This window comes from Pelodiscus sinensis, chromosome 7 (assembly GCF_052426305.1).
Source record: "Pelodiscus sinensis isolate ZL-2025 chromosome 7, ASM5242630v1, whole genome shotgun sequence".
NCBI classification, from domain to species: domain Eukaryota; kingdom Metazoa; phylum Chordata; order Testudines; family Trionychidae; genus Pelodiscus; species Pelodiscus sinensis.
In genome coordinates this window covers 31317181-31333871 of record NC_143058.1, presented here as the reverse complement: position 1 = coordinate 31333871, position 16691 = coordinate 31317181, and the positions used below count along the sequence as shown (strand labels likewise).

General features: G+C 41.2%; 1 protein-coding gene across 3 annotated transcripts in view; it reads right to left on the bottom strand.

Moving 5' to 3' along the window:
* GALNT13 (polypeptide N-acetylgalactosaminyltransferase 13) overlaps positions 1–16691 on the bottom strand; it is a 344283-nt gene that overhangs the window by 36261 nt on the left and 291331 nt on the right. For all 3 annotated transcript variants that reach the window (XM_075933416.2, XM_075933418.2, XM_075933417.2), the window contains one exon: positions 2440–2574. In XM_075933416.2, the coding sequence (XP_075789531.2) occupies positions 2440–2574 (135 nt within the window). The remainder of the gene's footprint in view (positions 1–2439; positions 2575–16691) is intronic.

Here is a 16691-nt window from a genome sequence, read left to right as displayed (position 1 = left end):
CATAAAAGATTAGAGTTAGAAGAGACCTCAGGAAGTTGTCTAGTCCAACCCAGGACCAAGCCCAACTAAATTATTCCAGCCAGAGTTTTATCAAGCCTAGTCTTAAAAACCTCTCTATGGATGGAGATTCCATATACTCCCCCTTTCCCCAAGACAACCCATTCTAGTGATTCATCACCCTCCAGTTAGTTTTTCCTAATATCCAACCTAGTACTCCCCCACTGCAATTTGAGACCATTGCTTCTTATTCTGTCACCTCTGAGAATAGCCTGGGTCCGTCCTCTTTGGAACCCCCTTTAGGTGAGTGAAGCCAAAACCGGACACAATACTCCAGATGTGGCCTCACCAGTGCCAAACAGAGGGAAATAATCACGTCCCTAGATCTGCTGGCAATGCTCCTGCTAATGCAGCCCAATATGCCATTAGCCTTCTTGGCAACAAGGGCACACTGTTGCTTCATCCAGCTTCTCATCCACTGTAATCCACAGATCCTTTTCTGAAAAATTGCTGCTCAGCCAGTCAGTCCCCAGTCTGTAGCAGTGCTTGGGATTCGTCAATAGGGTCAGGATTTCCTACTATAAGTAATGTGCTCTCAAGAGATGTTCCGATAATAGGAACATACTAAAAGTAAGTTCCAGGGAAAACACAAGTGCCTGGCTGCTAAGCAGGGGACACTGTCCACTCTTCTTCTTTTACAGCAAGTTTGTACTTATTTAGATCTGAGATGCATGCAGACCCACTGGCTTCACCCCCATTCTTTTTTCTAGAGCGCTGCTGTTATTGCATAGTATGCTCAGGAGTCCCGAAGCCCCTGGCACACATTCTCTGCTGATTCAGACTCTTACGTGCAGCACTCACCCAGTAGTGAGCAGGTTTTGGACCCTGCACACTTATAGTACACACCTGAAGTTTGTATCCAAGTAGCATTCATTTGTGGGCCTCTGGTCTTAGATAATTTAAACAGCTATGAAGAATTTACTAAAGATCCAGCGTGCTTGGAATTAAAATATGTGCACAGATTGCAAACACATTTTTTCAGTACACCAGTTGGCTTGGATAAATTAGGTCTGACTGCTTTTGCATATGAAAAAGAGACACATAACTTGATAAAATAGGTCACCATGAGCATCAGGAAGTTATATCAGAAAATTCCCCAGTGGTCTTGCTCTTTCTAGCTTCAGATTCATTAATGGGCAGAGAGCTCCTTTTTAAAAATAAAACAATTAAAGTTAATGATAGAAAGGCCATTTGAGCTGGTCTCATGAGCCTGAAATACCTCAATTCAATAGCCTGAATAGCTGACATTTAAAGTAAATGCCCCAAGTAATCAAACTTTTGAGAGTTGAGCTGCATTTCTGGAAAATCAAAACCAAGCTAGCCCTGTTCCACTAAGTTTTACAAATCTATGCTTTGTATTTTGTATATAATGAGAGTTAAAGCATTCTTAACAGTTTGGGGAATGAGATGATTTTGGAAACAGTCAGTTGCTTGTAGCACTGTGTAAATCTATTGCCTAACAAGAGCAATTGATCCAAATATAAATGACTATTTGCAATTTGCAGTCTCTTAAATTGCACAGATGAGTGTTAGATCAAACTTTTTACAACAAGCAGCCTGAATTTACAACAAGTATACCAAACCTATGGTGGAAAAAAGTAACTCTAAGGACTGACTGTGCAAGTGTTGAGGTTCCTCAACTCCCACTGTTTTGAGGGTACTCAGCACTTCACAGAACTGAGCCAATCAAGTATTTCATTTACATTGTGGGACTGATCCTGTGAGGTGCCTAACACTTTCTACAAGGTTCCAACTCATTTCAACTCCAGCAAACTTCAATATGAATTGAAGAGGCCCAAAATTTCTTAATCTGTTGCCTACAATGGGACTGCTCTGCTCATTGCTTAAAGATGCATTCCCTCTCCCCAAGATCAGAGTCCTGTAAAGAAAGCTGCCTATCACAGTGTTTCTGATGTTAAAATCCAGACCCAAGCAACTGCCATTTAAGACCTGGTAGAAAAAACAGTAGCATTTCGAAATTTTTACTGTATTTTTAAATATTTAACTTTTCAATGCACATTTCTGAAAAAGCAAAAACCTGTACTGTGTTCTATAACTCTACCAAAATTACAGTAATTTTTCATCTTTTTTGTGGTTTTGGCTGAAAAATTGAAAACTGAACACTTTTCAACCAATTGTATTTAGTTTAGCACCCTGCATTCCTAAATTAGTAGGAAACAATCCCATCACAATAAAAGTATGATAAATTATTCCCACTGGCCACTATCAAACTCACAAATTATTCTATGTGACCAAAAACTGACAAATGTATACTTATAACACACCTATGCCAAACAATAGAACTGAAATTAAAATGGGTAGCAATGGATATGAAACATTGGACCTCCAATTTTCTGCTCTAGTTATTAAATCGTTATATACCTCAGCATCATACTCCCAGAGCTGATTTCCTCTCATATGATGGCATTTCAACATGATCACAGGGCCATTGAGTCTAGAAACATCCAAGCATAAATCATCTGTGCGGATCTCTTTATCAGCAGTAAAGGAAAATACCTGAAAACATAAAATGATGAAAGTTACAGGGGGTTAAGGACACATACTTTTCCAAATGATTACTGACTTGTACAAGGTATGATTTTGATTTACGTTAGTGACCTTTCAGCAGTTCCTTCTCTGATGTTGGGAAGGACTGAAAAATGTTGTTGTGTGTTTCATAGAAGTTTGCATAAGCTTCGCTGTACGATTTTAAGAAATCAATGTATAATAGAAAATGAGTGAAAAGCCCTGAGCCATCGAAGACTTTCACATGTGCTTAACTATATATACACACAAGTATTTTGAATCAAAGGTGCAACTCAGAGTATAGAGTTAAACAAGTTTAAGTCTTTACATTGAAAGAACACTACAAAAAGATGAAGTAATAATGCATCACCATAGATATGGGTATTTCAGAAACCATTTCACAAGATCTTTTTTTTTAAACAATGTTTAGGCTAAGAGCACCCATCATTTGAAGAAACTGGGTGCTCTTAGCCTAAACACTCAACTTCCCAATTTCCTGTACCAAAGATTATCATGTAAGGCAGGGGGTTTCCAACCTGGGGTACGCGTACCCCCAGTGGGTACGAGAAACTTGTCAAGGAGGTACAGGGAATATTTGGTAAATAACTAGATTATCCTAATTGAAATATTCTAAAAGTAGCAGTGTTAGTGAAAAAAGTTGTGGATTCTAGAGTCTAGAATTTATTTCCTTTCATATTGAATAGGGGATACGGGAAGGTTTACTAAAAGCCAAGGAGTACGGGGACCAAAAAAGGTTGGGAACTCCTGATGTAAGGTATAGAGAGTTACATCTTGGAATGAGGAACATTGAGTAACTTGATAAAATGGAGAGGAAAACAATGGGTCATCATAAACAAAACCATTTCAAGCTATTTTTCAGCACATGCATTAGAGGGACTGCTGTTTTACAACATCTTGAATAAGTGATAGTAAAAATCAATATTTGCAACTTTTTAGATAAAAATGGAAGTAGTGGTAAATTAATAAAACTATTACAGGCAGTCCCCGGGTTACGTACAAGATAGGGACTGTAGGTTTGTTCTTAAGTTGAATTTGTATGTAAGTCGGAACTGGTACATATTGTAGGGGAAACTCTAGCCAAACATTTTTTTTAGTTTTGGATAGCATAGGGAAAGGTTAACTCCCCTCTAATGTTTGTTTTGCTGTCTGTTCCCCTGTTCAGAAGATTTCACATCTATTTCTGTCCCTGTGACAAACTCAGGACTAAAGGAGTAACTCATCAAATACCAAACAGCTCTGCACCATGCTTTGAGCTAATAGCTTTATTTCCACACACCACCCAGGGTTCTAGGAGGAGGGTCCTTTTTTTGCTAACACAATGAGGCCAGCACTTTGTTTGTTTTGGTGGAGTCTTTGTTTGCCCAGGGAGCCCAGCATGTATAGGGGGAGGAGGGGCGGAGAGGCTGCTTTTGTCTGCTGTTCGGCAGCCTGTTGCTCAGGGGAGGGGGCAGCCTGTTGCTGGCGGGGGGGAAGGGGGAGGTGTGCAGGATGCGAGGCCTGCCGGGGGGGGGCAGCTGGCGTGGGGAGGCACTTTTCCTCTGCCCGGCAGCTCTGCGGGATCCCTGTCCCTGTGGCCAGCAGCTGCAGGCAGAGGCCAGTTGGAGCCGGCCGAAGAGGAGGAGGAGGTGGATTCTAGGACCCAGGTGAGCGAGCCCCGGGGACGCTGCTGCGCTCCGGGAGCCTGGCATGTATAGAGGGGAGGAGGGGCAGAGAGGCTGCTTTTGTCTGCTGTTCGGCAGCCTGTTGCTCAGGGGAGGGGGCAGCCTGTTGCTGGCAGGGGGTTGGGGGGGCAGCGGGCGTGGGGAGGCACTTTTCCTCTGCCCGGCAGCTCTGCGGGACCCCAGTCGGAGCCGGCCCGAGGAGGAGGAGGATCCTAGGACCCAGGTGAGCGAGCCCCGGGAATGCTGCTGCGCATGTGCGGGAGTTGCCTCACCCCGTTCGTATCTAGGGATCCGACGTAAGTCGGATCCACGTAAGTCGGGGACTGCCTGTACTCTATAAGGTCTTATATAGATGTATCTCTACTTATTTGCTCATTTAACTGTGGACATCTTCAGGCAGAACAAACAAAAGGCTCAGTGTTTTGACATGATTATTAACTCTTGTACCTGAGTAAACATGGAAAACAAATCATGCCTATACTGGCAACATTTAACATAATTATTTCTACAGTCACATTTAATATACAGAAGTAGCAGTGTACCTCAAGAGTTAAGACAAGGGGTTGAGATTCTGCTGCTGCACTTCAAAGAGACTGTTGACTTAATACATGGCAAGCCGGGATACACTACATGGCAATCTATGGTATTCTAGCCTGCTGTGCACTAAATGGCCACGCGAACTCCATTATCGCGTGCATAAATTCTGTAGAGTACTTTGACGTACCGGTCTTCAAGCAAAATATTGTGACTAACACATTGTGTCACAGAATGATTTGGACAATAGCTATACACAGAAGTAATGTCTTAGTAATTATATTGGACAATGTGTAATAACGCAGTCAAAATCACTGAGCATTGATATTTCACTTACAAAGGGCAAATGTGGCTTAACAGAGATCAATACAAATGATTAGAGCATTGTCAAAATATTTAATTTTGACAAAACAAGGAAGTAAATACACAGCTACTGGAAATCTTTTCAAAGTTACTGATGTACAATCTCTATGGGATTAAACTCAAGGCATCCAAATAGGAAAAAAGTTAAGCATGGTAGAGTCATGCGTTGCCAGAGGAATACAGTACAAATCAAAAACTTGGGATTGCTCTACAAATCCCAGATAACTCTCACCTAGTATACAATGCTATATCTATCTATTGAGATGGCCAGTATACTTCTAAACCGATGTAATTGCCCATGAGATATCTATCATCCTACAAGAAAACCATTTTTTTAGGGCTGTCAATTTATCTTCGTTAATGCCTGCGATTAATACAGGACAGGATTAATGCATTTAAAAAATTAATGCGTTAATCTCAGGCGTTAATGCTGTGCTGCCCTTTGAAATGCAGCTCCAGCGCTTCAAAAGGGCAGCGCTGCATGAAGCCCGGGGTCAGCTGGGCTATGTCTAGACTCAGGGGTTTTTTCGAAAAAAGTAGCCTTTTTTCGAAAAAATTTCACCTGCATCTAGACTGCAGCCGCGTTCTTTCGAAATTAAATCAAAAGAACGCGGCTTTTCTTTCGACGGCGGTAAACCTCATTGCACGAGGAAGAACGCCTTTTTCGATGGAGATCTGTCGAAAATAAGTGAGTGTGGACGCAGGGAGGCCATTTTTTCAAAAATAATGGCCTCCAGGAAGAAGCCCTGGTGGACAATCTGGGGCATGCCTTGCATGTCTCTGGTTCCTGTCTGCAGCCATTTCTTAAAGGGACAAGCACCCTCACAGCCACTTGTGGCAGCAAAGCAGCCAGAGCACACGGCTGGTTAAGTGCAGCATGTCTCAGCCCCAAGACCCTCCTGGCCCTTCTAGAGAGCCTTCTGGGGACCCAACCAGGGGCTCCAAACGCCAGGCACCATCATGGTCTGGGCCAGAGCTCAAGACCCTTCTCGAGCTCTGGGGAGAGGAGGAGGCCTTACAAGCCCTAAAAAGCAGGCGGCGAAATGCGGACATTTATGGCCACATGGCAGAGGCCCTGGCCCAGAAAGGACACTACCCCCGCACCCAGGAAAAGGTGCGCTCCAAAGTTAAGGAGCTGCGCCAAGGGTATGTGAAGGCCAGGGAGGATAGCTCCTGTTCTGGGGAAGCTCCCCACTCCTGCCCCTATTATACTGAGCTGGACCAGATCCTGGGTGGTGGTGAAGCACACACACCACAGCGTCTCGTGCAGTCAGGCTTGGCGGACCCTGTGGTGGACGCGCCAGAGCAGGACCCAGAGCAGTCTGGAGACTGGGACATGGTGCCAGAGGAGGACAGTGAGTATTTCCATTAGAAATACATAGGGACAAGAAATATGACAAAATCTTGTTAACAGATATTTGAATTTTATGAACAATGTGCTTAATTACAAAATAAAGAAAAGCAATGCATTCAGCTACTGTACATGCTACAAAGCTATCTTTCTCACTGGAACCATGTCTTCATGACACAGAAGATTGACGCTGCTGTGGTTGATCTTCTAGAGTTCGATTTAGCAGGTCTAGTGAAGATCTGCTAAATCAAACTCAGAGGGCACCCCAGTTGGCACCCAGTAATCCTGCTCTTTAAGAGAAGTAAGGGAAGCCAATGGGAGCATGTGCTGCTGTTAACCTCCTGCTATGCGGGTGGCGTGGAAACACAATTTAAGATACGTTGGCTCCAGCTACGTAATTAACGTAGTTGCAATTGTGCATCTTAATTCCACCTTCTGCTGTATTGTAGACCAGGCCTAAGAGAATTTCTTCAGGAGAAGCAAAACAGGTAGTCCTTATAATAGGCTAAAAACAGATCCCAAAGTTTTGGACAAAAGCTATTCGCATTATCCATGCACAATAAAGCATATGGAAAATACTTAGAAATGGGTTCCCCAACCTTTCTTCAAAAGCTCAAAAATGACTGCAGGATTTTCTAAAGCAGCACATCCACTTGCACTTCTGACCTAATGCTCATAGAGAAATTTCAGAACACAAATTATGTTTTTGGAGAAATTTATAAACTGAATATAACAAAAAGAATATTGGTCCTATAAATCTTAGTAAGTATTGATATAAACATAGAACCATAGAATCATAGAATTACAGAATCCTAGAACTGGAAGGGACTTTGCAAGGTCATCAAGTCCAGTCCCATGCACTCACGGCAGGACCAAGCACAGTCTACACCATCCCTGATAGATGACTGTCTAACTTGCTCTTAAATATCTCCAGAGATGGAGATCCCACAGCCTCGCTAGGCAATTTATTCCAGTGTTTAACCACCCTGACAGTTAGGAAGTTTTTTCCTAATGTCCACCCTAAATCTCCCTTGCTGCAATTTAAGCCCACTGCTTCTTGTTCTATCATCAGAGACCAAGGAGAACAATTTTTCTCCCTCCCCCTTGTGACACTCTTTTAGATACTTGAAAACCACCATCATGTCCCCTCTTAGTCTTCTCCTTTCCAAACTAAACAAGCCCAATTCTTTCAGTCGTCTCTCAGAGCTCATGATTTCTAGACCTTTAATGATTCTTGTTGATCTTCTCTGGACCTTCTCCAATTTCTCCACATCTTTCTTGAAATGTGGTGCCCAGAACTGGACACAATACTCCAACTGAGGCCTAATCAGCACAGAGTAGAGAGGAAGAATGACTTCATGTCTTGCTCACAAAACTCCTATTAATGCATCCCAGAATCATGTTTGCTTTTTTTGCAACAGCGTCACACTGTTGACTCATATTTAGCCAGTGGTCCACTGTGACCCATAGATCCTTTTCTGCAGTACTCCTTCCTAGACAGTCGCTTCCCATTCTGTATGTATGAAACTAATTGTTTCTTCTTAAGTGGAGTAGGCTATGTCTACACTGAGGGGTTTTTTCAGGATCCAGAGAATGTATTTGCACTTCCGCTTATTTTGCAGAAATGCAAATGCGCTCTTTCGGAAGCCCCTGTATTCCTCCTTCCATGAGGAAGAAGGGGGCTTTCAAAAGAGGGTTTTTTTCTGACATTTGGCCCTATTTAGATGGACCAAATGTCAGAAAAGCCTCTTCCGACAAAAGAATCGGAAACAGCTACGCAAAATGCGGAGTGCATTTTGTGTAGCTTTTTCCGATAAAAACATGTAGTCTAGACCTAGCCGTACTTTGCAACATAGCACTCTTCCAGCAGAACTGGAGTTGCAGCATGGTTTAAAAGGTGTAATAAAAATGATTCCAACCATAGTTGAAATGTTCCTTAATTGCCCAATGGTTCTTTTCACACTGAGAATATTCTTCAGTATCCAGATTATAAATTTCACTCCCCCCCCCCCCCCGTCAAAGTATGGACAAATTCTGTCTGACAGGGCTGGATAACATATATTTAGAATATTAAATACTTACCTAGGGAAGTGAACAAAATAGGTAGGCAGAGCCTGACAAGTACTCAGAAGTTATCTACTTCAAAACAGGACCAACAAGGAAAACAATAAAACACCACTGGTCAACAATAGCCCCCCAGCTTAAACCCTCCAGTGCATCACTGACAATCTACAACCTATCCTGGAAAAGGATCTCTTTCTCTCACAGACCCTGGGAGATAGGCCAGTCCTCACCTACAGACAGTTCCTGCCCCCAATTTTAAGCACATACCAGCAGCCACATACCACATCACACCTCAGATACACTCACCCAGGAACCTACCCCTGCAACAAACCCCATGGTCAACTCTGTCCACATTTCTATGCAAGCGACACCATCACAGGACCTAGCCACATAAGCCACATCATCAGGGGTTCATTCAACTGCACACCTTCTAATGTGATATATGCCATCAAGTATCAGCAATGCTCCTCTGCCATGTATATTTGCCAAACCAGACAGTTCTCTGCACCAAAGAATAAATGTACACAAATCAGACATCAGGAAAGGTGACATACATAAACTGGTAGGGAAACATTTTAACCTCCCTTGACATTCAATAATGGATTTTAAAGTAGCTATTCTTCTACACAGGAGTTTTATCATGCAATTAAAGAGTGAACCTGCTGACCTGGAATTCACTTACAAGTCTGACGCTGCCAATTTAGGCTTGAATAAAGATATGAACTGGTCTTAAGGCACTACAAAGGCAATTTCCCCTGCCTTTGATATTTGCATTTACATATTGAAAGCTATGAATGGGACACACCCAGCTTGACTCAATTAGCTTAATTAACACTGGTCCTACAATTGACAGGTAACTGCTTTTGCTATTATATATACTCCGATTATGTAATACCCACTTCAACTCATCTGATGAAGTTGGTTTTACTCATGAAATACAATAAATTCATTAGTCTCTAAGGCTATGTCTATACTGGGATATTATTTAGAAATAACTCCCCAGTTTAGACATGCCCTAAGGTGCCACGGGAGTGCTCGTTGTTTTTAAAGTTATAGACTAACATGGCTACCCCCTCTAAGATATATTTAAAATGTCACAGACCTGTCTTTAAGCAATCATTCAGCAAAATAAGCTCATCTAATATGTGTGTTTGATTGCTATGATGCACACATTTGAACCGAGCATTTATGTATACATACAGGGAGAGCTTTTTTTTGGCCACCAAATGCAATAACTGAAATCAAAACAGAATGGCTGAAAGGTTTGGATTTATCTGAGAAGCCACTGGGACTATTCATTTCCTGAAGTTACTGGTTGCTGAGTGTAATGCTACTGTAATTACCCAAGAAGTCCTCTGGTACTTCTACACAATACACAAGTTTTTTTAAAAAATATTATATTCCTTACCTAAAATTCATTTGATACATAAAACTTAGCTGATATTAATTTTGCAAGAAACAAAACCTTTAGCCCAAGACAACTGTAATTATAATTACAAAAAACAGAAGAATGACTACAAAACTCAATGCTTAAAAAAGAGGAACTAGCACTGAAAAGTGTATATCTGATTCCAAACTTTTCTACATTTGTGGGTACTGAAAGCTATAGTTTCAGCTTAGGCTCATTTATCCACATCTCAGTTACATAATCTTAAAACCCTAAAATCTGTTTGAACTTGGCAATTTTCTTCTTTCCTCAAAGAAGTTTTTGTATTTGCATGTTATGAAAAGGAAACCATTATTATTTTGAAGTCAATTCCTTTATGCAAGTTTACATTTCCTTTTTATTAGCAGTACAGTAAAACTCCAATTGTCCGGCATCCAGTGGTCTGGCACTCCTGATAGTCTAGCACCAACTGGAACCCGGAAGTGCTCCAGCCAGCCGGACAATTGGAGCTGCTCCATGCCGCTTCCCCAAGTCCACTGCTGCTGCTGCTGAAACTGACCTGCAGCAGATTTGGGGAAGTGGCGCTGAGCTCAAGCCGGACCGGATGGCATAGACGTTCGAGTCCTTAGGGCCCTGGGCTGGGGTCCGTGAGAGAGGCGGGCCCATACCCCCTTCTCCCCACCTCGGGGGCTAGCGAACTCTCAACCTAGAAGAGACCCTACGGGCCAGTGGTGAGACAAACTTGGACGCCGGAGGGTGATTCAAAAAGGTGAAGGGAGCACGGGACCAGGGGAGGGGTGGCGGTGCCAACGGGGCACCCTATAGACCCATTTACAATTAGTAAGTAATATTTTACTAACACCTGAATAATTATTTCATAATATTAAAAATGTAGAGTTAAATGGAGCTTTTAGCCATGTGTAATGGATGGTTCATAGCTACGCTGTTCTAAGAGGAAAACAAGGAGTGATTCACAGATGATCACAATTCCTTCAACAGTGTTCTATGATGCCACAAAAAGCCATTTGCAGTAGCCTTATTTTGCAATGTAGCTTCCTTGTCAGGACACTAGATGTCAGGGTAAAGTTGTCACCTATCCAGTTTTTCCCAGGGTCATTCCTTTTTTGAGGCAGCTCTCCCAGGAAGTCACTAAGGGTGCTCAGTATTCATAGCTGGTTGTCTAATTTTATTGGCTAAGGATCAACCCCAAATGTCCTGGGTTTTTGTACCTTTGAAGTGGCACAAAGGTATTCCATCCTATACTATTCCTCACCTACATGTTCTGTCTATGAAGATGGGAAGATGAGGAGAAGAGCGCGGGCTACCGGGAAGTAGAGGATACAATGGAGAACATGCCCCCAATAATTGTGAGGGGTAGAGAACTTTGGCCCTGGGACTGTGGGAGGAGGGTGGGGAGGAGGAATGAGTTCCTCTGGGCCCTGAGGCAGCAGCTGGAAAGGGGGGAATGAGAAGGTCTTGGCCCTAGGGCCACAGCAGGGGCACAGAATGTGCTTTTCCAAAAAGAGTTCCAATTAAAATTTCTGTGTAGGCCACTGTTGGGTACTCAACCTCTACATTCAGCCTCATCTGAAACTGTAAATTGGAAAGCCATAAACTGTGAAGTGACTGCACATGGGGAGGGGGGATGAGACTTACTCTCCCTCACTAACTACACAGCTGTGCATGTCTGGGTAGCAATACAGCCCTTAACTTCTAATCATTTGTTTTAATGTACTGAACATATAAATAGCCCCAAATTCTGCCAGCTTTACTCATGTTGAGTAGAATCTCACCCATAATTAGGCAAATTCTAAAACTGTGCATTACACACACCAAAGCCCAGAATGGAATCTGCCTTCATTGAATAGTTTGTTTCTGTGGCAACCAAATACACTAGTAGTCTGAGGAGGAGAATTAAATATTATAACTGAGAAATACCTAACAAAAGCACAGACATAAATGTTATTTTGTTTGGTTTCTCATGCATCTCTTTATCTAGATAAAATATTTAACTACAATAACTGCATGTTGCAATATCTACAAAGAATTTTAAATTTGTTGTTATTAGTAAAGCTAAAGTGTTTCACCTATTCACCATAAAGCTAATTTGTCTTCCAGAATATGGGTTTATTTCATTATGCACATATCATACGGTATCTGTCTATCCAGTATATATTTTTGTAGTATGAAATGTTTTACAATTTCTAATTCACTGACCAGATCTACTGCTTAATAGTGACCAAACTACTAGAGAAGAAATTGCCATGATACTGAAAGAAAAATATATGTCTAATAAGAATAGCAAGTAACTGCATAGCAAAGAAATTAGAGGAACTAAAGTCTGAAACCTTAGATTTAAAAAACCTTCCATATAGACTTTTGTTGTTATGGAAGAGTTCCCCCAAATTCCTTTCCTTAGCATCTGAGCCATCTTTTAGTCTTGAAAGTTAATGCTGTGATGTTGCTAGTTTTCTAACATAGTTTCGTTTTTCATGAGCTGGCAAGAGCAAATGAATTTGGCCTCTACCTTAATCTCTCTAACTAGAGTTGCTCCAGGGGGACATATATTTGAACAGTTACATTTTAATAGTTTAATTCTAAGAGGTTTTCCACAATAGCTTAAGATGAAAGATTTTTCTACATTAAAATGTTGGGGTCACTAAAGACTACTGCTTGTTTCTCTATAGGACTGACGCATTGTGATTCCAAATGCAATGACTGTCATCATCTTTGTTCCTTAGATGCTAATCACATCCAGTGGAATGGAACTGAACCAAATGAAACATAATAGAACAGAACAAGATTATCTGGAAAGGAATCACAACATTCATTTCCCAGTCCAGGGTCTAGTTATTGTATGTGTTGCTTTGTTACCCAAGAAACCTCACAATCTGTTACACACTATTATATGATATGGTAAGAGTTATATAACAATGATTTACATCTATATCACTCATGCTGACTGATTCCAAAGTGGCAAGAGACAGAATTCATCCAAAGGCTATTGCAAAAAATAAGGGGTTTTTTTTCTGATATCCTTAGTGATATTACATACCTGTATAGCCAATCATATGACTCATTTCCCACAAAGGCCATTCATCAAATTTCCACCTTCAAAAGCCATTCCATTTTTTAACTTGTCTATGAACAATTTTTCAGCCAGGGACTAATGTTACATCAATGGATATAGATAATAACTGAATGGGTACCTGGATTTATAGAATCCATGCCCAATACTTTAAGTTAGCAGACCATGAGAAAGAAGCAGTTATCAGCCGTAGTCCCAAACTCTTACCTCCTTTTCCTGGAAATACCTCTCCCCAAAATTCCCCCACCAAACAGAAAAAAAGAAAAACAAAAAGACCCTCATTACATATCTGTACAGTTACCATTCTTCAAGATGTGTATGCAGATGTGTATTCCACACAGGAGTTGTTCAGCTTTGGCATGCTGGGCACCAGCATCCCTGAGTGAAATATACATTTGTAATCATTAGAAGAACCAAAAAACCATCATTTTTCATAACTCTCCCAACAGATCATAAGAAGCAGAGCTGACACAAACACCAGAAAGGAGGAAGTATGGTCAAAATGTTGAGTAGACTCATAAGTAAGTTTTTATACAAGCTTCTTAGTTCTCAGATTAAAAAAAGTAAATTTCTAGCCCTCAAACCGTGATGAAAAGCTTGAATATTAAGCACACCGGTTCCAATACCAGAAGGCAAATTAAATTAACCCAATATTTATTATTTTCAAATCATCATGATTTTAAGCCAGTCTCGTGATTTGAGGGCTATAAATCAGAGGTGGTTTGCTAGGGTTAGCCCCTGGTGGTCTGTCAATGCTTTATTTACACATACTTGCAGATCCCATTGGCCATGGATCACCATTCCCCACATGGCAAAAATGTGACATCACTTCCCACCACTCTCATTCATCCCTCTGATGCATTTATAAAGAGCAATCATATATCGCCATAGACTTCATCTGATTAGGTTAAACAAGCCAATCACCTTAAGTCCCCTCTTATGAGGTAGGTTTTCCATTCCTTTGATCATACTAGTAACCCTTCTCTGCTCCTTCTCCAGTTTTAATTCATCTTTCTTAAACATAAGAGACCAGACTTGCACATAGTATTCTCAATAAAGTCTTACCACTGCCTCTGCTGCTTCCAATACAGGTTTCCCTGTTGCAAAAATTCTTGTTTCTAATCTAATCTAATCTTGCAAGGAGGTTTAATAGTAGTTCGAATTAGGAGCTTTAATTCCAACTACCTAGTCCGTGCCACGTGTAGCCACGGGCAGGTAGTTCGAACTATGGGCATTTAAAAATGGCGTCCGTCTGGGAACATGCAACTGAAGCCTGGGATATTTAAATCCCAGGCTTCATTTGCAAGTTCGAACTAGGGTAGAAGTGTAGACATATCCAAAGCTATTACTCCTCAACTGCTCATTACCAGTGTTCCCTCTCAACTGTGCTGCAGCACAGCTTCACAAGTGATTAATCAAATCAGCCCCACCCAGTCAGAGGTTCAGGATTCCATTCAGGGAGCTGACTGACTAGGTGGGGCTTATTAATCACCTGTGAAGTTCTGCTGCTGTGCAATTTAGAGGGAACCCTGCTCATTACCCCTTTAAAAGCCGAAGCAAAGTATTTGTTTAGATGCTGGGCCATGCCTAGATTATCCTTAATTTCCACCCCCATCCTCAGTACTTGGCAGTCCTACCTCTTCTTTTCTTAGTTTATTTATACCACATCTTACTATTGCTTTTAACTTCCTTTGCAAAGACCAACTCTGCTTGGCTTTAGACTGTTCTCACTTTCCCCCTACTACACTTTCTGAAAGTCAAGAGGAAGCTTCCACTTGTTAGAAGCACTTTCTTAATAACTTGTTTCAACAACACAGTTAACTATATTAAGTCAAGGACTGATACAAATTTGTACCAATTTCCCTCTTTGGGGATTTTGAGTAATACTTAAAATTCTATTATTCTTTTTATGTTTGGACTATGCAACATGGTGCTTATTATATTCTGCATCAAACATCTGCATCAACAGCACATTTATCTACACACAAGCTTTTGGTGGGTGTGATCTCTAGGGGGAAAAGAATATCAGTTTAAATGTTCCAGAGTTCCTTACCACACAATAAAACAAAGTATATGTGATTGAACTCATTATGCCGTGCTCTGCAGACTATCATGTACGAAAGATTGTGACAACATTATTCTAACTAGACACTCCCCCAGAAATAAAGTTTTAAATGGACAAGGTTTGTACAATCACTGGATCAGATTTAAGAGTAACAGACTTTCAATGCCTTTTTGCCTCATGAAGGACCAAGCATAAAATAATGGGAATATGCTCCCCTCAGCTGAAAGCAGTGGGTCTATGTCTGGGCAGGTGAAAAGGAGTAATGGCTCCTTGAAATGCCCCCACTGTCCGCGGTTATGAGGGGAAGGACAATGGGGCAACACCACAGGTGAGCAAGACAGAACCAGAAGGCCAGCTCAGATCAGATAACATTTACTTATCTTATCATGGGGAAGATTACTTATAACCTTATGCCCTCAAGGTGGAATTTTTGACCACCGATCTACAGACTAATAGGAAGGAGACAGGCAGTGTAGAAGGAAGCAGGACAAATGCCGATAGTATGATGCAATGCCAAATTAAAAAGTAGACAATCATCTATGGACAAAATTCTCCTCTCAGTTCCACAAGACATTATTGTATGGATCTCAGAGGAAATTTGCAGCAAATATATTTTAAATATATTTTATTAATTCTCTGCAGAGTACATAAAATAAGATTTCTAAGCCCAGGACATTATATCTATTGCTTATATATAGTGCTTTTTTTTTTTTGGTAAGAAAAAAGATGCTGGTACGCTGAGGCAAAGTTGTTGAGAGAGAGAAAAAAAGGAAACTTGTTGAGGAAAAAAACCCAAAAAAACCACACGCGCGCGCAACTCTGGGGGCTGAAATGTGGTTGCGGCCCCTTTAAGAGCCAAAATGCCACACCGGGCGCTGGACAAAGAAAAAAAAAACCAACCACGCTGCGCATCCTGAGCAGACTTCCATCAGGAGCCAAGCTTCCCCAGGAAAACAGGTGCCGGTACGCACAGGGGAAATGCCATTCCTTTTCTGCGTGCTGGGAAAATAGGTGACAGTATGCCATCACAAAAAAAGCACTGTATATACATATATATTTAAATACTCTTCAAATAGTGAAGAAATGTTCTTTCAAAACAAACAAAAAAGCTTCAAAATCAAGGAGCTGGCAAGGACACTCCTTAATGGACACTACTCAGAAACATTGCAGGTGCTCCCAATCGAATTTATTCTGGCTGCCATACTAACTATCCCAAGTCTCCCAATTATTTTGAATTCACCTTTCCTAAATTATTTAAATCATTCTAATAAAAAGTACAGGCTGTGAAAGACTCACCCCCCACTCCCCAAGCTTTATGAAATGGGCTTATAGACATGAATATACACAACTCAAAGATGTTTTGAGCGAATTATTTCGTGTAACCCATCAATCTTCATGTCATGATCTGCTGGTTCTGTTTATCTTACTTTGATATATGTATCATTTGTGTGTGTAAAATGGAGTGGGGAATACTTTTTGGGTTTCAAATGTGTGAATGAGGGACATGGAGGAAGTCTATCCTTCGAAGTCTTGATGAGCAACTGTTAAACAATCTCTTTTGTCCTTAAGTCTGA